A 26,363-nucleotide genomic window follows, 5' to 3' on the forward strand; every position below is an offset into this window, starting at 1 on the left:
GATTACTGGTCGGATATTAATAATGCACAGAACAGTAAACCACAATGCACACCAACCTTCTCTGTCCTCCACCAGATTTTGTCCTTGGAATATACTGAAAGAGGCCAAGGAAAAACACACCAAACACTTCAGATTAATTAAGTAGCTTGACTGATTGTGGCGCTTCCTTTAGCACTCTGTGATGAACTGAATGCTGGTATTCAATTAGCTGAGGAGGCACACTTTTGTTCGTAGCCTTTGGATAGTTGTGCTAGAAACAGTCTTGAGGGCCCAAGAACATACCCACATTCCTATTCTGAAACTCATCTGCTAATTTTCACATTAACCTAGACCGCATAGTATTAGGTGAGTTTTCAGAGCATGCAAGAATATTCAAAATACTTACTCTAAAACACACATCAAATTAAGTGAGACTTTATTGTATTAGCAGTACAATCAGAAGAGCTCCATTTTACAGATGCTACTTCAGCAAATGATTTTTGTTGTGTTCACCTGTACCTCAGGATTCACACCGGACAGATGACACTTCCATCCAAGTAATTCAAGCATTAAGGTATTTTGCATGGTGCTTGATGTGGTCATTAATAAATGTAGCAATGAAAAAATAGCTGTGATCATAACCCTAGAAAATAACAACAAAGAATAAATCAGCAAACATACATAGTTCGTGATAAAGCAATCAGGCTACACTCTCTTCTAGGCAAGTTAATGTCTCTACTGTTTTAATCTGTTTTAAGAAATCAAAAACACCTGCCTTATATATAAAAGCTGTAAAGCATACCTAAGTAACAGGCTGAGCATGAACAACAAATGTACCTTCACCTGCCCTAATTGGGGCATGTGAGTTGGTGTTGGGTAACAGCAAGGGTCAGCTGCAGAGCAGGATGCAATTTGAGAGAATCGTTCCCCTCACTAGCATTGCCCTACTGGTAAAATATAGGGTATAAGAACACAGCCCAAATCTGAGTTAATGCTCCAGCACTACGTTAAAATGACAAAGAAACCTCTGAACTGTTCCAGTTTGTCAGCACTAACTGTACCTTGTTGCGCAGGGCTGTATAAAAGGACAATCTTTCTCACTCTCCATAACCCAGCCCCTCACTGGGTCTGGCCTGAAGTTGCTACTTGCTTACAAAGACTCCAGTGCCGTCAGTGTGGCGCTATTCTGGGTCACTGCACTGCAGGAAAAGCAATACTTCCATGCAGGTCTTTTAAGTGAATCTAAGATTTCAAGCAATTCCACAACCTTCATGATTTCCACAAACACATGCAAGCTAAATCACAAAGCTCCACACTGAACACGATAAGGATACAGTACAGATAAGGAATCCTGCAAAAACACAACTTTCGTATTACTTGTACAGCAAGTGTGAGACTGGCTGAAAATCACGAATGCTGCTGCTTCAGCCTGCCACTGGCTGAGAATCATCAGATCAGTTCGTTGAAAGTAAGATCATGACCCCACCTAGCGGTGAAACGCAGCTGGGCCTGATGGATATCGCGCTCCTTGACAGCTGATGTACAGCAAAACCTAACTTCTTTCCCTCTTCCTCCCTCGGCCAGGGACAGACTCACAGGTAAGTAAAAGCACGCCCAGTAACAAGACGCCCTCCTGACTACCTGCTGCATACGGCCAAAAATCACAAAGCACCAAGCCTGCTGGTGCAGACTTGCCTGCTGCAGTCTGAAGACCACCGGGATTTTCCTCTCGGTGCAGGCGGCAATGAAGTTGTCCGGCAGTAGCTGGCCCGCTGACAGGAACTGGTCGTCTTTGCCTTGGTCGATCAGGATGTCCAGGTGAGAGTCTGGATAGGACTTCACAAGTTGCGTAGCATCGTATGCCTGCAGAAATCAAAGCGAGACAACGTTCAATTCTGTATGTTAGACTGGGCCAAATTTGCTGACTGCAAGAAAAGAATCAGGACATCACATTGAACTTTGGAAGAGCACCAGGCTCTCATGCACTTCTCTGTAACTACAGGTTGGAGGAAAGAAGAAGAGAGAAAAGAAGAAGAGAGAAAAGAAGAAGAGAGAAAAGAAGAAGAGAGAAAAGAAGAAGAGAGAAAAGAAGAAGAGAGAAAAGAAGAAGAGAGAAAAGAAGAAGAGAGAAAAGAAGAAGAGAGAAAAGAAGAAGAGAGAAAAGAAGAAGAGAGAAAAGAAGAAGAGAGAAAAGAAGAAGAGAAAAGAAGAAGAGAGAAAAGAAGAAGAGAGAAAAGAAGAAGAGAGAAAAGAAGAAGAGAGAAAAGAAGAAGAGAGAAAAGAAGAGAAAACAATTCTGCTTAATGACAAAAGAGGAATTTGGGTATAAATCAAAGTTAGGAAATTAGCAAATACAGTATGCAAAAAAAATAAGGAGAAAATATCAGTTGACGGAAACTTTACATCAATAACGATGCTGAAAAAAATAATATATAAATATCTCTGTTTCATACTTGAAAAGCATGGATTATGGATTCATATGTCATGAAGTTTCCTTTGTTCCTGAAGGAACTAAGGGTGATAATGTTGGACAGAGCTAGGAAAGCAAACCAATTAGAAAAAAAAACAACAGGTACTGTGGATAATAGCATCTGAGAGTTAAAAACAGGCTGACTAACTGGTCTTTGCACTTCTGTATCTTCAAAATCTCTAAAAACTGAGGAAATTCCAAGCAACTGAGAAGTCACACTTACGTTTTTAAAAAAGGGCAAATGATACGACCTCGATAATTAACAAGTTGAGAGCTTGACAAAATTCCTGGACCAAACAGAACTTCCCATACAGGGCTAAATTCATAAAGAACTGAAGAACACCATTATCATCTAGTACCAACCCATACCTGTGTACAGATACTGGATCCTGCCATAATAATTTGGTGTCCTGATGTAACTGTTTTGGCAACTGAAGGTCAAAACACTGGTGTAACACACCTGTTCTCAAGGAAGGCATTTAACCTGAAAGTTACCATGATATTTTGACCAAGAAAGCTTTGCACAATAGAGAAACCAAAATGGCACACAGGAACGTGTTTCAAAATGTACTTGGTAATGGGAAGTACGTTCCCTGTTGGGTCCCGTGCTTGGTATACACTCAAAAAAAATCCTTTTAAAAGCACAGGTGTTTAAGGCAGCGGACAAGAGCAGGTAACCAACAGACAGCAAAAGACAGAGCCGTATAGCAAAGGTATCAGTGCCACACTCCCAGGACACCACCAGATGCAGAGATGACGCTGCAATGGACAAGGAAGCTTAGACTCACCTGAGTGCTGTGGCCACAGCATAAAACAACCCTTGCACATACTAACACAGTGATTTTAAGCAGAAATACAGAGAGGAGTGGTTGCATATCTATGTCAAAGGCATGCCTAAGTCTATTCCTGATGCCTGCAGTTGATACACTGGACTGGGTTTGCAGAGGAGCTTCAAAGTGAGTTAAGGAGCCAGAAAACACACTTCTAGCAAAATAAATCCATTCTGCTAAGCTTAAGCAAATTTAATTGTCAATTTTAAAATATATAAACTACTGAACTAACAGCTAGTGCTCTCTATTCCTCTAGTATTTATATCAGACCTGAGTATCTTTCCAAGAGATACTTTAATCCAATTTACAAGGGATTTAACTGCAGCTTGGGTTTATATATAAGGAAACTAGAATAACTGGTCACAATGATCCCTCTCATTTAAATCTAGCGATACAGTGCAAAGTTTCTGCTGAGATTAAAAGTACTGAAGGGCTGCCCAAACAATGCAGCAACAGGCACACAAATAATTTTGTACCTTAGCAATTCATATGAGACCATTTATATCTCAAAATTAGGGCCCTGGAGCTAAAACCACCTCTTTCTGGTTAATCCTTTTCTATGGGATACCGATTTCCGAGTATCCAGTGGGATCCTCTGCTAGCTACCTCTGAAAGGCTGCTCCTGCAGATGCCATGAGACTTACCAGTCCCTGATCAGTTTGTAGCAGTCTCTCTTTTCAGGTTACCACAAAAAATAAAATAAAATAAATAAATAGCAGTTATGTACACTGAGAAATTAGTTTCTGAGAGATAGGCCACCAACTAGTAGTCTTTTAAAACACTCACTGCTTCCATGCATTACAGAAAGTCTCAAACTGCCCATACTTCTTCTAAGCCCACAATTTAAGATCTTCATAAAACAAGGAAGAATTAAGTCAATTTGATGAGAGCCTTTATTTCATTGCATTTGTCACAAGCACCATCAGGCAATAGCAAGACGTACCCACCAGACGTGTGCAATGCTTATCCATGCTTAGGAGAGCAGTAAAAGAGCAATATCAGCTCAGGGGCACCCCAGAATTTTGTTCCAGACTCCTGCTGCATTTACAGATCACTCACTGATGCATTTTAAAGGCCTGTGAGTTCCACCACCTACCTCCCATTTGCTTGCATCCGATCCCAGATATCCGCCAAAGGCTTTCTTCCCCCACTGACACTGAATAGGGTTGCAGATAGGAGCAAAAGCCGATACAGACTGTTGAGAAAGAAAGCGTGAAATAAAACAACAACACATGAATTACGAAAAGTGATTTCTGATAACCAAGAAGCAAACCAAAAGCCTTTTCAAAAGCTGTTTGAAGCTACAGCCAGACACCAGGACTGCCACCGACCCTCTGAGCTGGGTGTCCTAACCATTGTACTACTTCCCTTTTTTTTGTTCTCCCTAACCCCACAATGTTTGCTTTCCTTTTTGCACAAGCCAAGCTTCAAAAGGGCGGGCTAGATGCCCCATTCCTTTATTTACTGGGAGAAGTTAGTTTTATCCATCCATTCCAGCATGCTTACAAGTGGAATGAAAATGAATGCACCTTTAGATACCTTGAACACTCCAAAACCCAATCCTTAAGAAAGCTGACATGCAAACGCCAGATAGAAAGGAGAAGAGGAAAGGGGTCCAGGTTCTATTTTGTGGGGAGTCCCAGTGCTTGTAGTTAAATTTGCTGTCAGTTGGAGTTAACAGACTCTGCAGTGAGTTCCAAGCAAACACACAAATAGTGGCAGCAAATAGGTTTGCTGGTAATAAAAGCTCAAAACAAACAAGACGAGATTTCTAGACAATATTAGCAGTGTGTATTAACTCCAGACCTAAAAGGATCCTGTTTATATTTAACTATAACAGTTAGCTTGGAAGAACTGAGCATCTTCAAAAAGAAACTGAACTTTGCTTAGCTTTCAAAATTTGCAGTTTTTTCTTTTTTTCTTTCTTTTTTAATTTTTATTTTTTAATTTCACTAATGTCAAATACTCACACATTCCAGAGCGGTGTTTCTGGCGATCTTCAATATTCTAATAATAGGCTATCAACAAACTACTACAACTAAAACTATGCATGTATTTAACATTGTAACAGAACTTGGTATCAGGTTTTCTTTCTTAACTTGTACAGAAGTCTGTATAAGCCTTAGTGTATCACATATAGGCTGGACTATATCTTACTTTGTACTTTCCAGGATTCTTCAGAGCAAGAATAAGAGCTCCATGACCTCCCATGGAATGCCCAAAAATAGACATCCGTTCCGGGTCAGTTGGGAAATTGGCATTTATTAGTTTAGGCAACTGTAAAGGAAGAGTGGAATAAAACATTAAAACAACTTTAGTATGTTTAGACAAAGTAGTATACAAATAACTAACACACCTTTTTACTCAGGCAGATCATGATAGGACAAGGGGGAATAGTTTTAAACTACAAGAGGGGAGGTTTGGATTAGATATGAGGAGGAAATTCTTCACTGTGAGGGTGGTGAGGCCCTGGCACAGGTTGCCCAGAGAAGCTGTGGCTGCCCCATCCCTGGAGGTGCTCAAGGCCAGGCTGGATGGGGCTTTGGGCAACCTGGTCTGGTGGGAGGTGTCCCTGCCCATGGCAGGGGGGTGGGACTGGGTGGTCTTTGAAGTCCCTTCCAACCCAGGCTGTTCTATGAAACCAAAGGCACACCTTTGGTTCTAGCCTGACATTCATGATGACGACCTGAAAGCAATTTGAACAGGACTGCAAAAGCCAAAGAAAACATCTAATCTAACAATAAGCAATTCAAAATCTCTCTACAGAAATTTATCACAGCCCAGTAACACAAGAGGCACTCGTTATGTATCTCCTTCTAGTAGATCCATAAATATGTACGTGCTCCCATAAATGACCAGAATGGCAAGTTGTTCTTAAAAAAATTATTTGCACCATTATTGGCATCCTCCCAAGACAGACAGTGGAAGAAGTCAAAGTGAGCAACACAACTGAAGCACTGGTGCAGTGAAATGCAGGGGGTGGTTTCAGAATCAGCAGAGCAGAGATTTTATAAGAACTGAGATTGCACAACTAACAAATCAGGATTAGAAGCGTATGCCAACCCTGTGACATCTCAGGCAGGAAAGCAGACTCAGGGAGTTCCTGCTTACTCCCAGATAGGTGCTAACACCTCTGTGCTGTTCTCTCCCTCTTCACTTTTACCACAGTTACTGTTTGGGAAGGAAGGGCCTGAAAACTTGGTAAATTCATTCACTGAAATAATCAAGAATTGAAAAGAAATAATAAATCCATTTAAAGAAAAAAAAAAAGGACTAAAAAGTAAAAAGAGGAAAGCAGAAAACAACAAACAGTTACTTATAGGCTATCAAGATCACCTTAACCAAGCCTTGGTGCTTGGAACAAAGAGCGTGACTGAATCACATTCCTTCTTTAGCTTACCCAGCAGAACCCAGCAACAAAGTTACCTCATCCTTTATGTAAGAGTACATCCTATAGTTTGTTTTCCAAGGTTCTTCAGTGGCATCCACATAAAAACCAGCACCGGTGCCAAAATCCCAGCTTTCATCTTCTCCTTCAATATTGCAGCCACCTGCCATGAAAATTGGTTCTATAGTTACCACATCATCTTTACTAGATGCTCAGAACCAGAGAAACTGTCGTTCAAGTTAGACACTCTGGGCGTTAGTTTCTCATTCCCATGTCTCTAGCCCTCCATCTGGTAGGGCAACTCAGATTTCCATTCATTAATACAGAGTTTTCAAGTATTATTTCAGCAATGCTTTCAAAATGCCACTTAGACATTACCAACAGATGTAGTGAAGTTCTAACTTGTTTCAGTATCCCCTCATAAATAAGCACAGTACACAAATCTCTCTTAAACTAAGTCTGTAAAGCTTCCTCCAATTTACCCAGCGACTTATTAAAAATTTTTAATCTTTGCTTGGTGTGATCGGTTTACCTCAGCTATTAGACTTCATCCTGTCAAGTACAGGAAACTGTGAAAAACAGAAACAGTAGAAAATTTTGTTTCCCTTAGAAAAACAGAACTACCTGTCACCAAGTGGTTTGCCCAGAGCAGCTTATGTGCTTCAAATAGCGCCTGGTATACCTCCACTTTTTAAGGTTCCACAGCACAGTAACACTGACTGTCCCTGCCTTTTTGTAAGTACGTAACCGTACTTTTTCTGCAGTTCATTTCATTCCTCCCACCTATAACTCGCCACAAAACTTCAGTAATTTCTCCTCTGAATAACTGCAGGGTTGGATCCTCTTTTCCAAGGCTACACTTTCAAACTAAATTTGCAAATGTCTCCTTGAAAGTCGATGCGCCCCATCTCTTACTCTCCCTTTGATTAGCCTGTGATTTACAAGCTTCTTTTTCAGAACAGAATGTAATATTTCAAGCTACATCTGACAGGAAATAATGGCCTTCCTTTCTCCAAAATGTTCCCAGTTTTAGCAATCCAAAATTATATTGCTTTTCTAGCCCATGTGTGATTTGACCATCCCTGTTAATTTGTGCAGAGCTACCTGCCACCTTGTCACAATATGAAATCGGATTTTTGCAAGGATCAAAGTTGAGTTTGCTCCAGTGACGTGCCCTTGAGCACTCACTGGTTTTGTAACTTAAGAGTCCAGCAGTCAGAGGGAGCTGGGGGTGCTTACACAACACGTTGGATACAAAATTCTGTTATCTTCAGACCCCCAGAGATGGACAAAAACTCGGGAAGTCCTACTGGGCAAGGAAGGCAACACTGATTTTTCTTAGAAAGAAACTTACGGGAAATTCTGACAAAAGAAACTTGAAAAGGAAAACAAAACAAAAAAAAACACAACTGTTCGGCAAACCTGAAAAACAAATCTCTACAGAGCAGGAAAGGTAAATTCTATCAGAGCCTGACAGAGAAGCTCTAACTACAGGTATGTCGAGTTTTCATATTAAATTTTTTCTTTTTGACTTGACAGAACTTCAAAGCCTAGGTAGGAAAAATGTCCTCTGGAAAGAACATCATTTCATTCCCCTATTACCTGCGTTCAGATCTGATGTGCTAAAGCTTAGGAAACGTACAAAGGTGGCACTCTTCTCGTACAACAGCACTGATGAGACTTTAGCAGAACCCAGCAAATACTAAACGTTGTACACTGAATCCCCCAAAGTCAGTGTATTTCCAGTGACTGCAGATCCACCATTTTCAGGTTTCTCATACCACGCAGAAGCTCAGTCTTGTAAAATAACAACACATCATCTTAAAAGAGTATTAAAAAAACACTCTATTGCAGGTGCAAGGGGAAAGCGTTGTGGTTTGCTTTAAACTTGTTTTAAGTACCAAAACGCTCTGGAGACACGGATTTAATAGGCTTCAGGAGACAGTATAGAATCAAAAGTAAACATTATAGCTTTCTGACAACAGAGTTCTCCAGATTTTTTTTCTTAAGCCTCAGCAAGCCATAAAGTGCAAGCATTTCTGATAACATACGCTTCTTGTTTTCCCTCTTTTTCCTCTCCTCATTCACGCTGAATTCAATGGCCCCTTTGTTCTAGTTTTAGTGCCGAAACAATAAAAGAGTTTCAAATGTCAAACCTTTACTAGACTGTTATTAAGAATACAGATGATATAATCCAGCCAACAATATAGAGGCAAGGTCAAATTCTGACTCAGGTGGGCAATGCACTTTGTAGCAAACTGCAGCACTCCATCCTTTGAGAATAAAGACAGTGTACTTCACGATAACAACTGAAGTATCTTCAGTCATATTTTCTGTTAAAACTTACGTGGGCTCGTGTCTGGTGCAACTACAATCAGGCCATGTTCAGCAGCAGCTTGCTGAAAACCAGCTTTTGTTATAAAGTTCTGTTCTGTACAAGTTAACCCTAGGAGACAGAAAAATATGATCCATTACATACTGCCCACAGCATTCCAGTTTCCAAAACCTTTCTGACAGAAAAGGCTTTGAAAAATAAGAAGGATTTCTATCTCCATGAACATGCATGTCACAGTAGCTTCAATATGCTTAAGATTCTCTTTTTAACTTCCTAAAATTCATGTTACTTACCTGAGAGCCAATACAGCACAGGACACTTCCCAGTTTCTGCTTTTGGAGGCAAGTAGATTCCAAATTTCATTTTGCATTTTAGCTCTGTACTGTATCAATAAAACACTCCTTGTTATCAGTGCTACTTAATTAACAAGGTCCATAACATTAAAAAAAAAAAGAAAGCACAATTAATGTATTTCATTCAAAAACAGATTTAGTCAGTGAATTAAAACAACTAATGTGTTAAAGTAAAAAGCAATTTAAAACTCAGCCACTTGAATTGGCAACAGTTAACCTTCCCACCTTGTTTGCAACACATCCAAACCACAGGCTTACAAATAAGCCGTATTTTGCAGTGCTGCTAGCAGAGAACAGCTTGATAATAGAATTTTGAACCCCAGAAATATTTAACTTGAACCTTGCATATTACACTGGAAAGTGATTTTTACTGAAGAACATACTACATGAGTTACAGAATATATGCTTACAGCACGCTCCACCAAGAGAGAAGTGTTTTCAGTGTGCTAAATCTACAGAATGAATGCCCAATTTATACTAAAGCCTAAAATTGTCATTAAAAGCTTATCTAAGAATAATGACTTTTTCTTTAGATTAGAAATTTTCAAATGAATTCTTCTCTGTTCACCTTCAGCAGACAACAGGAACACATCTATTGTGTCTCTCTGTTCACGGCATTTTGTAAGAGTGCATAAAAGCAAAATATACAGTAGAGTGAACTGAACTTTGTACAGACAGTGACTCTCTACGCTGCAAACAGGAAAACCCAAAGTAATGGGGCCCTCATCTTTAAAGGTGAAAATGCTGGCTTCCCATCTCAGGTCTGCAGCACTAAGCATACTGAACATGTTAAACATTAACATAGAAATATAAGAACAAGGCCAAAACAGTGGAACATTCCTTACTGAAATATGGATAACAGCGAGAACACCATTTTCCTGCAGGCTGAGAATACCGACAGCACGGATACCAAAGATTCACTACCCCAAAATAAACATTCAGATTGTTTTTGTACTTTTTACCTGTCATGTTCGAACACCTTCTGGAAACCCTCGAAGCATTTATTGCTAGAAACCTGCTTCAGTGCCATGGTCTGTTAAAAAAAAGAGCAAGTTAAACTTGAAAATAAAACACTCCAGGAGTAAGTTACAGGAACAGAAAAGATGAATACAACTTAAGTCATCTTTAATATCACAGTCTCTCATAAGACTCTTACAAACACTTTCTGATCTTTCATTAACTTTCTATTGCCCTACATTAGCATCAGTTTTATTGCTGTCTTTCTGCAGAACTCCACAGTGGCTAACAGGGATGAAATCAGAATACAGAATAAAAGTTAAATTCAGGGCTTGGAAACACAGAAGAAGATGGGGGAGGGTGGAGAGGGAGAGCTGAACTCTTGAGCACAGAACTCTCAAAACTTTCCTGCTTTCTTACAGACCTGCATCCTCAAGTCCTCCACCTCTGCAGTAACCTTAGCTTTCTCTTTGCATACTAATGCTACTATGAAACATGAAATAGAAACTGTGTGTTGTGGTTAGCCTGGAGCTACACATGCTGAGTGGCCTGCTACCTGTGTGATGAACATGCAGGAGAAAACCTGCCCTGCCTTTGCTTTGCTGGGTGTCAGTACCCAGCCACTAATTATAATTATCACAGTACTGAGGACTGCAATCATCTTTAATTAACTGCGTTGCTCTAAAAGCCTGGGGGAGAACAGAAGTGGCCACAAAAGCTTCATGTGAGTTTCATGCCCAGACAGCTGGTCGGTAAAGGGGTAAAGAGTCGGCACTGCTACAAACCAACCCCGATGCCAACCCAGGTAATAACTGTCCAAACTAAAACCGCCCTCTCCCTCACCCCGGTGCACTCCCATCCTGCATGAGGGAAGGAAAGCCGTCCCTTCGGGCTTGTTTACGCTCCTTTACCACCCCGAGGGGCTGGCGTCGGGCAGGGTCCTCACAGAGTGAGCCCTACGGAGGCCGCCGTGGCAGCTTGGGCCGCTTACGGGCTCAGATTTTAATTTCTGGGCAGAATTTCCCCACACCCCGCCGTATTTAAGCGCTCTCCTTTACCTTCCTTTCCACCCTCCCGCCCCGCGGCCCCCCTCTGCCCGGGCCTGAAAGCCCGCCCGGGCCTGACAGCCCGCCCAGGCCCGCCGCCGCCCCGCGGGGGGAAGCGGGGAGCCCCGGCCCAGCCGCGCTGCTCACCCCGAGCCTCAGGCCCCCAGCCCGGCTGGGTGCCCCCCTTCACCCCGCTCCCTTACCTCGGAGGAGCGGTGGGGCCCAGCTGCAGAACGAGCGAGTGAAGGGGCGGCACCGGGCGGGCACCGCCTCCCCTCAGCCCCGCCTGCGGGGGCTGCCATGACGTCCGTCGGCCATGGTGCTCGCAGGGGCTGTTACCCGCATGGCCTTGGTGCGGTGGGGTTAGCCCGAGAAACAGGCGGGCTCCACAGGGAGGGATTTCCCCCTTCCTTCCTTTGCCCTGTGAGGAGGAGGAAGGCCTTTGTCGTCGTTTAGTTGAGGTCTAGAGTTGGTCTAGAGTTGTTAGTTGGCTCTAGAGTTGAGGAGAAAACCTCGTAGGAACCTCTTCAGCTTCCCTGTTGAGGAGAAAACCTGTTACAAACCTCTTCAGCTTCCCTCTACTTTGAGAGGAAAGCCTCTTACAACCCTCCTCAGCTTCCCTGTATTTTGAGGAGAAAACCTCTTAAGAACCTCCTTAGCTTCCCTATACTTTGAGCATAGGGAGGGCTCAAACCTGCTCGAGGCAGTCATTAGAGCTGCAGGGAGAAGGTGCTCCATGGCGGCGGCTGCCATTTTGCACCCCAGCAGGGGCTGCGTGGTTTGGGCACGGTAAAGCTGTGCTTGGAGCAGGCATCTTCTTCTGTAGGGGCCTGCTGGAGGAGCAGGGCATCCCCTCAACTGTCCTGTCTCTTCAGGCCCTTCTCCAGCTCGGCCTGGAGGCCAGGAGGGGAGCATCTATGTGTGACTCTGGTGTGTTTGTGCCCCAGTGTTTCAGGGACCTACCCACGTCTCTGCTGGATTTGAAGATGAAGAAAGTCTTGAACTCTAAAATGTCAATCCAGAGACTCTGATAATGCTGAAATATTCAAAACAAGTATTTCTGTTAGCAGTACTTTCATTCATCCACCAAGACTTTAGGGGAAAATGTTGCTAAATCATCCTGAACTTGGACCACAGCATCACAAAGTTTGAAATGTTTTACCTCTGCTATTTCACTATTCTTAGTAGCAACTGCCAGCTGAAGGACTCCAAATTTTATAATAAAACTAATAAAACCGATTTCTAGTTTTAGTGGCAGATCACAAAAAAAAAAAATTAGGAAGTACTTTTATCCTGTTCCTATCCCAAATTCTTCTCACTTCCTGATGTTAATATATATATATTTTTAACTTGCAATTAAGCATGCCCATCAGATGCCAAAAAATGTCCTCAGCAAAGCACTCTCCCTCTTTTTAGTCTTCTAGCATGTACTTTATTAGAAGTAACTATTTTTGCCCATAACATTTTGCAGTCTGATTATCTGTTACTTTGTTGATGTGACAATAATTCTTTTCTATTTATAATCCCTCGTTCTAGCAATGCACAATAACGCCAGCTTTGTCCTCCCATTACTTTTTACTCTTCTCCAACAGTGCTGATAGATCCATTTGTAACGCAGCTGCTGGACCTTGGACCTTGGCTACCCATGCTGCATTCCAGACTGCCTTTCCTATCCTGTCCCCGTACATTGATATATCTCATACAAATAGTTTGTGACTGAGCTGTTTAAACCTTCTTCTCTTGGTTTTTCTTTTGCAAGCCGGGTTTAATTGCCCTTAAGCAAACTGATGTTTCTTCACTAACATTTCTAAAACACTCCCCAGGTATTTTCTTTCATCTCTATCTCTGTGTGTTTTGTTATTTTCTTAATGTCCTAGTCTCATTAGCAAGATATTGCCCAGTTAGTTTGTTATTTGATCCAAACTTTAGCCAGGCTATTTTCTCTCTCATATATATAGTCAGCTGTCCTTATACACATCTCATTTTGCATGGTATCTGCAGTTGTTTTTAGCTATTTCTCTCTTGGCAGTATAAAACCTGCCTATCTCAGCACTGATGCTGAGATTTTTATTTCCTATCCAAATCTCTTAGATAACCCCTGTTCAGTTTGTTCCCATTTCACAGTGACGTTCAGAAGGATCCAGCTCGCAGCCCACTCAAGAGTTTCCTTGCCCTCCCCACATCTCCATGACATCAAGATATAATTATTATTTTATATGTCTTTTCAGTCAAAAATGACAAAATAAGTGCCTAGGTCAATAATGTGAGGGTTGTGTTGCAGCCCCTCCAGAGAGCGGTTTTTGTGGCATACAGCTGAGTGTATGCTGTGTGTAAGAACATGCAAAGTGGAAAACACACCAGGATAGTGTTGTAAACAGTTGCCAACCTGGTTCAATCTCTTCCTTGCTTTTTTGTTTAAATCTTTTTAGTATCTTAGATTATGCACATTTTTTAACCTTAATGCCATTTCTGTATCCTTTAAGACAGCATCTGCAGCTGTCACCGGTGAATTCATTTTGGTTTCATTCTGCCTATCATTTCAGACTATCTGTAAATAAAAGATATGAAATGGGCTTCCTGTCCCTCATCATTGAATAGTGTTTCTTTATATGTTGCAACATGGCAAACAGTAGAAATGAGGATATTAAAAAGAAAAGAATGACAGGAATTCTCTTTGGAAATTCTCATAGCTTATGTACTCTTGCTTTATTACTTTATAATTGTATTCCAAGCACAACACATACTTCTCCAAAACACTTGCTATATGTTCCCCCTACAGACAGTACTTTCAATCATGTTACTACTGATCTAATCCAGTAGGGAGATACGATTTCATATAATCTATCTAGCATTTATTTTGGCATGTATAAGGATGGCTTTATCAGAAAGTCAGAAAGATTTTTGCTTTTTCACATTTTCAGTATCATTTCTATACTTGGGGAAACCTGCCATTACCTTCATCCCAATCAAACAGATTTGCAGTAAAGACTCCAGCAAGAAAATTCCACATTGTAGGCAAGCAATCTGTATGTCTTAAGTTTATAGTACCAAATTCTTCCTGACCCATTTTCTTTTCAGTAAACACAGTCCTTCCCCCTGTCATGCACTTGGGTGCATGCTTTGCCAATGCTTTGGTAGTGGCAGTTTGAATTAGGAATGTTAGTTGCTAACTTCTTTTCCCTAATAGCTATGAGTCCCGTCACCTGCTAGTGCTTCCCAATCCTTTTTTTCTCTTTATTTATTTATTTATTTTTGGCATATGGTTTAATTTTCACTTTGGTTGTTCAGACCACTGCATTCACACTTCACTGTCTGCTTAGATTGTTTATATGCAGTTCTTTACTGTAAACAACTTTTCCAATGTTGTTTTCAGTCAAAAATGACTGAAATATATGCATAGGAAAAGTAATGTGACGGCTGTGTTTCATCCCTAAGACAAGCTGTTTGCATGGCAAAGCTAAATAGGGCAATTTCTTATAGCAGTTGTCCATAATTTAGTAATTTGTTGTTGTAATGCCATGCTTTTCTAAATTGTCTTAAACTAATATCCTATTGATGATTTTGAAGCAACATATATGGCTGTTCATATTATTATTCCTCAGTATATTTCAAGCTGCTTGTACTGATGTGATCTGCTTCAAGACTTCAGCTTTTCAAGAGAAGCCATACACAGGGAGAAGGAGAATTTATCTGCTGCTTCATTATTATTGATTTCTTTTTCAATTTGCCCTTGTTTATCACATCCATTTATCTTTATTTTCATTTTTTTAGATGAAAGTTAGATTTTTCAAAGTTTATTTCTTCTTATTTCCTTCCTTACTGTCAAGATTTCACCTTGGTGCAACTTGTGATATCATTTAACTGCTATCCCTTCAAGGCAGTTCTTTATTTTTTCCATGACTTGCCTAAGGTGCTTCTTCTCCACCAAAGCCCATGGCAGAAGCTGGAGACTATATACCCTCACTTATTTTATCCACCTGCATTAAGTTTTTTTTTCTTACTTGCTCCATTTCTTGCTTGCATGGTTTCCTTTTTGTTCATTAGAAACCTAGTGAATCATTTGAGTCCATAGCTTTTTTGTATCACTGTAATGCAAGTTACAGTACTGTCAATGCTGTCTCCTCTTTTTGTTCTTTACAAGTTTTCTCATTCTGTAGGAAAGACATAATCAGTCTTTAGTAAGAACCTGATTTGATTAAACAGATTGGCAAATGGAGAAGTTTCCCTGACCAGTTTTTGTTAATTTGTCTTTCATCAAGTTACACAATCTCTTCTGTGCCCGGAGATGATGTCTAAATCAGCAATTGTCTTTGTCACTGTGATATCTGTATAGCTCCCCTGGCTTCTCTTTTAGTTTGGGCGTATTTTATATTGGTGTTTCTGCAGTACTGCACTGGTGAGCTGGAATGCCCTCAATAGCTCTGAAGTGCTATGAGGCTGGACATGTTCAAGAATCCTTTTTGCAGAGTGGCTACAGGAAATATATAAACAGAACATTTGCAGTTGCAGAAATAAACCATTTGTGATAAAAAAAAACTAGAAAAAAAATAGCAGGTTTTGTTTTGTTTTTAAATCTTTGTCTCTGGAGTGAATAAAACACTGAAAACTTCTATAGAGGAAAAACAAACAAAAACACTAGCATGCTTCTTTTATTACAGTAGTACAGTAAGAAATATTATTTTTTCTCATTACTTCGGTAAAATGCAAAAGTAAGCATATGTTTGTATTGGGTTTATGTGGTAAGGGCCTGGTAGCAGGGGGCTGCAGGGATGGCCTCTGTGAGCTGAGCCCAGCAGCTGCCCCACGTCAGATCAGAGCCAGCTCCAGATGGCTCCAAAGTGACCTGCTGCTGGCCAGAGCCGAGCCAGGGAGCGATGCTGGGTGGGCCTCTGGGAGAGCAGATTGAAGAAAAGGAAATAAATAAATAAACAAATAACCTGCTGTGCAACAGCAGCTGGGAGAGAGGAGTGAGAAGCTGCCCTGCAGCCCCCCAGGTCAGTGCAGCAGGAGGGCAGGAGGTGCCCCAGGCAGGCAGCAGCAGTTCCCCTGGGGCCTGTGGAGAGGCCCCTGGTGGAGCAGGCTGTCCCCCTGCAGCCCATGGGTCCCACATGGAGCAGATCTCCACGCTGCAGCCCGTGGAGGAGCCCCCGGTGGAGCAGGTGGATGTGGCCTGGAGGAGGCTGCGGCCCATGGAGAGCCCCCGCAGGAGCAGGCCCCGGGCCGGAGCTGCAGCCCGTGGAGAGGAGCCCACGCAGGAGCAGGGGTCTGGGGGTGCCAGAATCCTGTGGGAGGGACCCCACGTGGAGCAGGGGCAGGGAGTGACCGAGAAGGAGCAGCAGAGACAAAGCATCAGGGACTGACCGCAGCCCCCATTCCCCGTTCCCCTGCACTGCTCAAGGGGAGGACATAGAAGAGGGTGGATGGGGGGAAGGTGTTTTTAGCTTGCTTTTAGCTTCTCGGTGCTGTAGTCTGTTAGTAATAAGCAATAAATTGCATTAATCTCCCTATGCTGTGTTTGTTTTGACCATGATGATAATTGGTGGGTGACCTCCCTGTCCTTATCTCTACCCTTGAGCCCTTTCCATCATATTTTCTCCTTCTTTTCCTGTGATGAGGGAGAACAAGAGGGCGGTTGTGGTGGAGCTCAGCTGCTTAGCAGGGTAAAACCACCACAATATTACAAATGATACCAAATCCAGTGAGGCATATATATCTGATAATTCTGATTAAAAGTATTTTTTTTTCCTTAATGCTGTACAATTAAGAAAATGAAGCAGACTTTTTTTTTCTTTTTACTTTTTTTGTGGGAAATTTTATATATTTGTATTACATCTTTTGCTTTCTGTTTCTTTCTTGTATAGATTAATTTTGTACTCACAAAGAGCGTGCTTGTGAATTTTTTTTGCATACAGGTTTAAGTTCCCTATGTTGGATTTACCAAGCCTTTAAAGCTGGTGTTTTGGATTCACATATCCAAGTAAAAATTGATGTTTACTCTAAGGAAAGATATAGACTCACACAAGACCTGACTTAGAGATCGTCAAAGCACAAATTTAAATTCCATTTCAGACAATAAATAATTTATTAGAACATTAGGGCTTTTCTCATTTAGGGGTGCCCCAAGGAGAAGTGGAGACATAAATGGTATTTGTTTTGACTCATGGGAGCCTTTCCCTAGAAGATAAGCCTTTCTTTAGGTCTGAGGGAATGAGTTAAAATCAGCAACACCAGCTGGCTATCCTAGGATTTCTTGATCCCTGTATGAGCCATGAGGTACAGTTAGTACAATGAACTTTCTTTCTTGGTCTTGGGGTGCAGTTCAGGCCACAGACTTTAAGTCATTTGACAAACCAAGGATCAAAATAGTAGAAAGAATCTTTGAGTTGAGTAGCATAAATTCTTCTTGTGAGGACTATCTAATTCTATTGCTTATAATGATGTAAGATGGAGAGTCAAGTAAATTATGGTGAATTGCTTCTGCTCTCTATTTTAAAGATTATTTTGAAGAGCGTGGCTTTTTAAAAAATGCTGAGGAAAAGGCAATATTTCAACTTACTCAGCAGCAAAGACTTTACAAAATGAGCTGTTCATAAAGTTGTTTTGGAACTCAACAACCGTCATTTTAACTACTGTTTTCTTTGCCTCCATTTCTTGTGGCCCTTGTGTGGTTGTATGAACATAATTTTTATTACTGGGTTCCTGGGAGCACTGAAGAAGTGCATAAGGATTTTCAGACTGCCAATCTTTTTTTTTTGTCATTACAGAATACATTTCCTATAGCAGGAAAAGTAAAAGCAAACTCAGGAAATACTAGTATTTGTATTGTCAGTGAACTGTGACCTAAGAATTTGCAAATTGATTCCTTGAGGTCTTTTAGATCAATCACAAATGCACTTGCACAAATACTTACGGAAGAGCAGGAACAGAAAGATGAGGAACTGCTTAATTAAATTCATACCCATATCACTTCAGTTTGAAATCTAACACAAGAGCAGCTGTAGTTGAATACACCAAAAGTCCATTCAGCCCATCACCCCATTTTCAGGATAAGCTGCAGCAAAAAGCTGTTGAAGGAAAAACACAAGCATTTGGCAAGGAGGTCCAGGAGATGCTAACATCTAGCACTCTGAGACCCCTGCAGTGTTCTGGCTAGATATATCTGTAATCTCTATGTTAAAGAGCCCGTCTTGGATTTTTCTTTCATGAATTTCCCCAGTCCTTGAAGAGTCCCAATCAATTTGTGTATTTATCTGCATGGAAGCCATCTTGTAATTTTGATTGTCCTTGTTGCTCTTCTATGTACTCTTTAAAGTCATACAAAAATACTTTTTTAACCACTGCTGATCATTTTCTACATGGTTCCATAACACAAAATATCATTCCCATGTGGCAACAGTCAGTTTACAGCATATTATATATCATAAATTCATATCATAAAATCATATATCATAACTGATTTTTCCCTCCCAAGATGCATCACCTTATCTACTTCGAATTTCATCTGCCATTTTCAGGGCCATCACAGAATGTCATGAGGCCTTTGCATGGTCTTTGCAATCAATTCTCCACTGTGAATACTGCCACTTTTATATATTTTTTCTAGTTTTTTACAGTTATGTAAAACACCACAGGCACCATACAGGCCCCTGTAGGACTCACTGGTATCTTACCTCAATGGTGAAGACTGATTATTTAAGAACTTTTGATGAGGGACCGTGTTGATGCACATATGGGGTGACTCCCTTCAGGGAGAGAGGTTTATGCTGTTTACATAGTCTCCATATATTTTTCTCTTTTACTTCATTATCCTTTTGCTAACAATTTTATTAGAGGCAAATCTGACATGCGTCTGTAAGGAAGTCTGCTGACATAGGATCCTTCCCAAGTGTCCTCACTGTGAACATTGATTTTTTTATTTTTTTTTTTAAGTTTTTCTGCTAATTTATTAGGTTCTCTTAGTGAAAGATCCCAGGTTTCCATTCACAACCAGAGTGGCAAAGTACTCATAGTTAAAATATATTACCTTACACATTTTAAATAAAACCTGAACAAGTCAAGCATTTGAAAAATCACAATGCTTGGCTATATTGAACTCTAATTTTTCTCTGCAGCCACCTAAAGTTCTTTGTTTTAATTAGTATTTAATTTTCCATTCTGATAAATTTGCCAGTTGAAATGAACAACTATCGCTATCACCTATTTTGCCTTACTTTGTACTGGTTACACAGCAATATAGATGCAGTTACTCCCAATTCACATCCTGCAATGGCTAAGAATATGGGTAACTTTACACATATAAAATGACACACTGATTTTGAATAAAACTATTGGTTTGTCAGGTTTTCTTTACCCTAAAAGTTAGTTTCAATCTAACTGAAAAATTATAAACTTTTTTGTGGTTAAGTGTCTTTGAACATAATTAATTTTGGTTTGCAGAACCATTGTTAGAACCATTTTCAGTGTAAGATAACATGGTATGTCTTTGATTAAAATACAAATAGCAAAATCAAACATAATATGATTTAATCAAGGAACTTCATTTTACAAAATTTCCAAATATCCTTTTGCCATATTTCAAGTAGCCTCAGAAGATTACGCTGTAAACCTGTAGACCAAATACCTTCTTTTCCAAATACGTTCTTTGCTTTTAGGGGTTAGAGTGCCAGATGGATAAGCTAGATTTGCTCTGTTTCTATGGTCAGTGCGAAATATGCCAGAACAGGTAAATCTGGAAAGGAGTTTTCCTACTAATATGAGTAATTATTCTGTCCTGAAGCCTATGTCTAGTGATTTAGTACTACAGAGGTTAAATTGAGTGGTAATGTGTCAGGGATTTCACTCTGTGGTGCCTCACAGGTTTGTAGCTAAAATAACATTTACCTTTATTAGGTAACTTCTGAAAAAGATGCCTCTGTATACTCTCCTCTACACATTTTAAAGCTTGATGAAACTTTAAGACTACATTTAGATTTGTGGGGGACTTCTTATTAACAGCTCTACTACTCTAATACACGTTGCAACTGTGAAGAAGAGCATGTATGCCATAAAATCAGTTTAGAGGAATACATGTGTTTTGGGATTAAGATGGAAAAAATCGAGAAGTAACAATATCCATTTTGAGTTCTCGTTAGAATACTCTCTATGAAAGGAAATACTACCAATAGATGGCACTATGGTTCTGCGACTCAGGTGTTATTTGTGTCTGTGTAAAGTGCTGTAATGCTATTTATTTGTGATGCTTATTAATTTTAATCTTATAGTGTGACTTTTTAGGAAAACTAATGTACTTGGTTTATATTATTGCAAGTATGTTGTTTCTGAGACTGAAATGTTTTAAGCTGTATGTATTTGTCCAAAGAGTATAAAACTTTTCATGAGAACTGCTGTCTTAGGAAAAAATGATTGCAATGGCTCATTCTGGACCACAGTCTTCTGAGATAGATAGTTAAATTCTGCAACACGGTCTTTCTCTTTGTTGGTTGAGCAAGATCTTTAACACAGCTTTAGCTTTCAGCAGATATACTGTGGGTTCATAACAGGGAAATTAAAGCAAACCAAAATTGCTACTTAAGACAAACCTCCAGTTTATAAAACAACTGATAGCATTTGAGCATTTTAATCTGCTTTACTAGCAGTGGGATCTGACAAAACAATAAAGCGTTAGAACACCATTTTACATTAACATTTACAAAATACAGCAAACATTTTTTCTCTATGTATTTACATAAGCAAACATATGGGTATTCAAAATAGAATGCATCTCACCATTTGGCAATAATTACATAAGTACAGTGCATGATAGGCTGAATGGGATTGATATAGAGGATTTTTTTACCCTGAAGTTTATAAATATGCACACCAGCTTAGGAGATACATGGTGAGCTTTATGTCTTTGGACATTTTCAGATGCAGTCTTAACAGTAATAAAATGTAGATCTACTTGAAAAATTGTTGATGAAAACATTTTTCAGATGAAGCGGCTCTTTTGGACGCGGATATGACAGACTGACTCATCATGCTTTTCCTGTATGGCAGGAGAAGGCCCTAACCTCTGAGCTAGTCCGTGTGAATGTTTTCCTTTATTTGCCTGGAAATTTTCAAAAGTTTCCATTCCAGTCTGATGCATAATGAAAACACTCACTTTCATTTTTTTTGCAAGATGGAGCTGTTGCCTGAAGCTGGTCGTGTTAAACTGTAGTGTTCGTCCCTACCATAGGTCCAGTGCTATAAATTCTGGTTGAAAACAGCTGAACTTTGTCATCTGTAAGCAGTGTAACTACTCTGTTAATTGCTATCTACTGATTAGACCTCCTGCAGACCTGGCACAGTGAGTATTACATATTCAGACACTGACTCTGTCATCCTCACTAAGGCAAACCATACGAAAATCTATTAAAATTTTGGTGCAAGGTGGCAGAATCAGGCCTCACAAAACTGCCAAAGGTGTTCGTAAGGAGCTGGAGATAATAGTTTTCATCTGCTATGCATGCTTTGCTTAGGTTTCTTGGGCAAGAGCTGATGCTCACTCCATAAAACCACCTGAGTGACCGCAGTACTAAAATCTCAGGCATCATCCCTTCTTCTAACCAAAAAAAAATATTAAATGTTAGGTTACTTCCAGCTGTCAACTGAAGAAATGCTGCCCAGTCTCTTAGTCCCAAAATATAGGTTTGATTTTAATAAGCGGGAAGGATTTTAATGTTCAGAGTCATCTTCTAATGAAACATCAAGTGAGTAATTGAAACCCTTTCTGTTTGTAATGAAACATTCCCCGTCAGTATTTGCAACCTGAGCAATTTGACATTGTGAGAGAGGAACAGAAGGTGAAACGAGAGAGAAACGGGAGGCTGATTTGTTCTGCCACATGGGTGAAATGCAGACAGTAAGCAGAGAGCATAGGCAGTGGATGTTAAATGTTCGGTAACAGCTTGGTAAGTGCAGCCGAGTGAAGGAGATGGTGCTGCACAGCAACCAGACCCCCAGGATTTTCTGGAAAAACTGAGCTTTGGAAAAGCGCAGGGTGCCCATATACATCTGAAGGTATGCAGGCCAGCTCTGCTGCCTGGCACGGATGGACAATGAGACCGGGGCTTTCTGCTTGTTTCTTTTGCAAGGACAGGGATGCATAAAAGTGGGAATGAATGGCATGAAAGGTGGCAACTCCCTCCACTTTTGGAAGCACCTGTGTTTCCTTTCCCCTGACACGCAGGGTTAGAGTCTTTCGATCCTGTATCAGTGTTCACCATATGAAGGCAACCTGGTTTGGTGCCAGATCCTGAGCCTCAGACCTCTACTCAGAAAACACCTTAGTTTTGTTTGTTTGATTGATTGTTTCTGCCTACCTCTTCCCTGGATTTCATTGTGTTTAGCAGCTTCCCCCTGCAATCTCTTCTCTGCCAATATGGAGGTGTGGGCTTGCACCCCTCTTGCTCTGCTGTGCAGGAGTGCAGGGGCGTGTAGGAAGGGAGGAGCAGTGGGCTGGTTTTTCCTTCTGCTGAAGCTGTTTCACATTGGTCCTGGTGACCAAGCGTTTCCATAAACCAGCTTGGTGAGCACAGTATTCACACCACTTGATTTAGCAGGGGATCCAAAGTTCCCATTTTTAGAGGACAGGGAAACCATTAATGGCCACATGCCTGTGGATGCCATGGGTACCATTGCTGCAACAAGGCTGCAGCACACTGCTTCAACCTGCACATGAATCCTGAGGGCTGTGGAGCGAGTCAGTGCCACCATGTGGACACAGGAGTGTGACCCATGTGGCTCAAACCTATCCTATGTTGGTGGAAACTGCCCCAAAATACAGCAGATTTAGCTGTCTTACTGGCAACTGGTAAAAGAACAATAAAAGGGTTGCTTGGAAATCAGCCAAATAACCAGCCAAGTTCTAAGTCTTTTTCTACCACAGAATTCAGTATTTTAACCTAAAAGTCTTCCTCTTCTAGTCAAATACCCCAGCTGGTTGGCTAGAATCAGATTTTTCTCTCCCCCCTTCTAGTGGATATGTAATTGTCCTGTGAAAACTGAACAGCTTCAAGAGAAGGGCTTATTAAATGATGAAGGCATTGGAGTTTGGCTTCTGGATAGGTAGTGCCTTTTTTCAAAAGGGACAGGATCTGAAACTCAGATGCATCCTACTTCTCTTCATTATGGCTGCAAAAATTCATGTAATGAATCAAATGCTTGGACTTCAGTTTTGCAGATGGATGCAACATCTGTATCTCTGCTCTCCAGCACGGTCCCACTGGCTTCGGTTAAGTTGTCTATGATGCCCAAAAGGAAAAGTTTAATGACTAGACATTTCTTTCAGATGATGTATTTGATATTCTTTATGTAATGTTTTTTCTGCCCTTGGAGCTATGCAGGTGAAATATGGTGCTGTTTATAAGTCCTGTTATTTTCAAGTGGGCCTAATTTGCCCAAACATATTTCATTAAGGCTGAGTCCTCATAGTGCAAGCTACCTACCGTTCCTGAGCAATCTACCATAACAGCAAAACAGCAAAAACAGGGAAAACAATTTTGAACAAGTAACAGTTCTTAAATAATTCTGACTTTACAAGCACTAAAACAAAACCAGAAGGACACCTTCATAACAGCCTTTTTAACCAAAGAGAAATGGTGAGAGAGACTCTGCTGAAACCTTTTACTAGAGGATTTGTTCATGCAAAACTTCCACTGATAAGTGGAAGTCAGGCTCTTCTGGAATCAAACAGAGCCATAGAATCATTCTTGAAATTATTTAGCAATGTTGTGCCTGATTTTCCACTCTTCTCTCCCTTCACTTCCCTGTCAACACCAATGGGAAGGAGCAGAGAACCATGTCCAATATTACTTTTGAAAAAACTACTTTCAAGTTTTAAATAGAACATACGAAACTTTTAGAATGGAAATAAAGTGCAAGACATGAAATAAAGATTAAGAATGGTGGTAGAAACAAAGGATTGTTCAAGTATAATTTACTTCTGAAGATTGCTAATTTGGACTATAGAGCAAATGGCAGGAAAGTCCAGTAACATATCAGAATGGTCACTCAGAAGAAAAAATAGCCATAAAAACACCGTTACCAAAATTTCCATATAATTCGTCTATACAGGTTTTAATAGATTTTTCTTTAATGCTTTAAAATTTATCTTAAATATATATTAGTAAATTAACCATCATTTTATTTAAAATTCCATAAAGTGCTCATTCAGTAAATGATAACAAATTTCCATTGCAGCAAGGCAAACTAGCTGGAACCTACTCTGCGAGGAAATCAAAGGACAGCTTAGCTTTCACTTGCAAAGAGAAAAGAAATGCATACATTTCTTCACAGCCCATGTTAGAATACCAGAAATTGCATTTTTTTTCTTTAAGAAATATATCCTTTAGAATATTAAAAAAATAAGTTTAATAAAGCCTGTGCTTAAAACAGCCAAAGTACTGTATGAAAAAAAATTGCACATTGGATACCATTTCAACCCTGCTTTTCGTCAACAGGATAATATGAGGTGTATGTGATGTTATTGGAGAGTCTCTCGAACAGGGCTGATTTTCCTACGCTATCAGAGCTCTTCACGGCGCAGTGAAATTTTCAGCATACTCTTGGTGGTTGCCATGGCATTTGCCGATGGGCTGGCAGAGTCACACGCCGCTAACCTTTTCGTTCCCTGGACTGATGCTTCCCTTTGAGGTACCATCCACGTGATGTATTCCTATCGTGACCATTGAATAATCCTTAGTCATCATTTTTGCCTCTTTTTTCAGACTCTTCATTTGCGCCAGTTGGAGCTGGCTGGAGTTATACGCGAGCGCTGGGATAGTGTTCACTAAAATCAGCTGGAAAGGTTTCTTCTCCTCCTTGTAGCGACACTGAATGTAACGAGAGAAAGCTGAGCGGTAGGTCTTATTGAACAACGTATACACGAGTGGGTTGACAGCCGAAGAAAGGTAGCCAATCCAAACAAATACGTTCAGTAGTCCACCGACGACTTCTTCGTTGCATGACGCCTTGCAAATTACGGCCATCACATTGGTGATGAAAAAGGGGCACCACATCACAACGAACAGAAAGAAGACAATGCCAAGGACCTTGGAAGCCTTCTGCTCGTTGCTGATGGATTGCATGGTTCTCCTCCCAGAAGTCCCCACGTCCCTGTTCAAAGAGCGCTGAAAGAGTTTCTCTGAAGAAAGGGAACTCTGAGGGAGGAAACTAAATGAAGCAAACTTGGTCTTTGGGCCAATGTCATTCACACATAACATGGCTTCTTTCTGCAGCGACTTGATAGTTAAAAAGTAAGTGACCACCATGATAGTTAGAGGGATGAAGAATGCCACAAAAGAGCCTACTAGGACAAAATTTTCATCTGCAAGAAGGCAGCTGCCTTTCTTAAACACTTTGGAGTCGTCTTGTAGTCCAAAGACAGGTATAGGCATGGAGATACCTGAAGGTGGATTAGAGAAAGAGAAGGTTAAACATGATAAGAAAAAATACTGCTTTCAGTCTCCAAGAAAAAATAAACAAAATGCTCTTAACTGTAAAGTGTTCATTTCTCAAAGAATTACCGGTTACAGGACATAAATGAACACTAACAGATAGAGGCATGATTGACAGGCATCCCAAAGCAAATTGAATTTACACAGGAGAAGGAAAAATACAGTGTCTTATGTTTCAGCAGCAGCAGGATACTAATCCTGTTCTTACTCCATTTTTACTGGGGCCACACTAAGAAACCATGCGGTGTGAAATGTTGGTCTTGCACATGTTGAGTTTGATGAAGTGAGCTATGGTTTGTGCAACACAGTTGTTCTTTCTCAGCAAAGAAGGGCAAGGTGAAGAGCAGCACTGGCATTACACAGGATTCTGCTCTAATCTCAGTTCCCTCTCTCCAAAAAAAACCTCAGCCACAGGTAAGACACAGTTGCTTCCATCAAAGGGTCACATAATACCTGGTAGCAAAAAAAGGGTATGTTCTTCTGTTCTTGGATCTTGGCAATGATCTTGACCCCTTGCAACGATCCCTA

General features: G+C 40.6%; 2 protein-coding genes across 4 annotated transcripts in view; both read right to left on the reverse strand.

Annotated features, from left to right (window-relative positions):
• Positions 1–398: 398 nt before the first annotated feature.
• ESD (esterase D) lies at positions 399–11,668 on the reverse strand. 2 transcript variants are annotated; one of them, XM_035553301.2, is made up of 9 exons: positions 11,562–11,668; positions 10,318–10,388; positions 9,296–9,384; positions 9,015–9,113; positions 6,706–6,830; positions 5,437–5,556; positions 4,376–4,474; positions 1,675–1,842; positions 399–622 (listed from the first exon to the last, which is right to left on the reverse strand). In XM_035553301.2, exons 1-9 carry the CDS (start codon positions 11,658–11,660, stop codon positions 542–544), a joined length of 951 nt encoding a protein of 316 aa, XP_035409194.2. In that variant the 5' UTR covers positions 11,661–11,668; the 3' UTR covers positions 399–541. The 2 variants fall into 2 exon arrangements, with proteins under 2 accessions (XP_035409194.2, XP_035409195.1); XM_035553302.2 differs by lacking the exon at positions 11,562–11,668 and adding an exon at positions 11,506–11,522.
• Positions 11,669–19,871: 8,203 nt separating this feature from the next.
• HTR2A (5-hydroxytryptamine receptor 2A) overlaps positions 19,872–26,363 on the reverse strand; it is a 31,023-nt gene continuing 24,531 nt past the window's right edge. For both annotated transcript variants that reach the window (XM_035553298.2, XM_050710540.1), the window contains one exon: positions 19,872–25,783. In XM_035553298.2, the coding sequence (XP_035409191.1) occupies positions 24,984–25,783 (800 nt within the window). In that variant the 3' untranslated portion in view covers positions 19,872–24,983. The remainder of the gene's footprint in view (positions 25,784–26,363) is intronic.

This window comes from Cygnus atratus, chromosome 1 (genome assembly GCF_013377495.2).
Source record: "Cygnus atratus isolate AKBS03 ecotype Queensland, Australia chromosome 1, CAtr_DNAZoo_HiC_assembly, whole genome shotgun sequence".
NCBI classification, from domain to species: domain Eukaryota; kingdom Metazoa; phylum Chordata; class Aves; order Anseriformes; family Anatidae; genus Cygnus; species Cygnus atratus.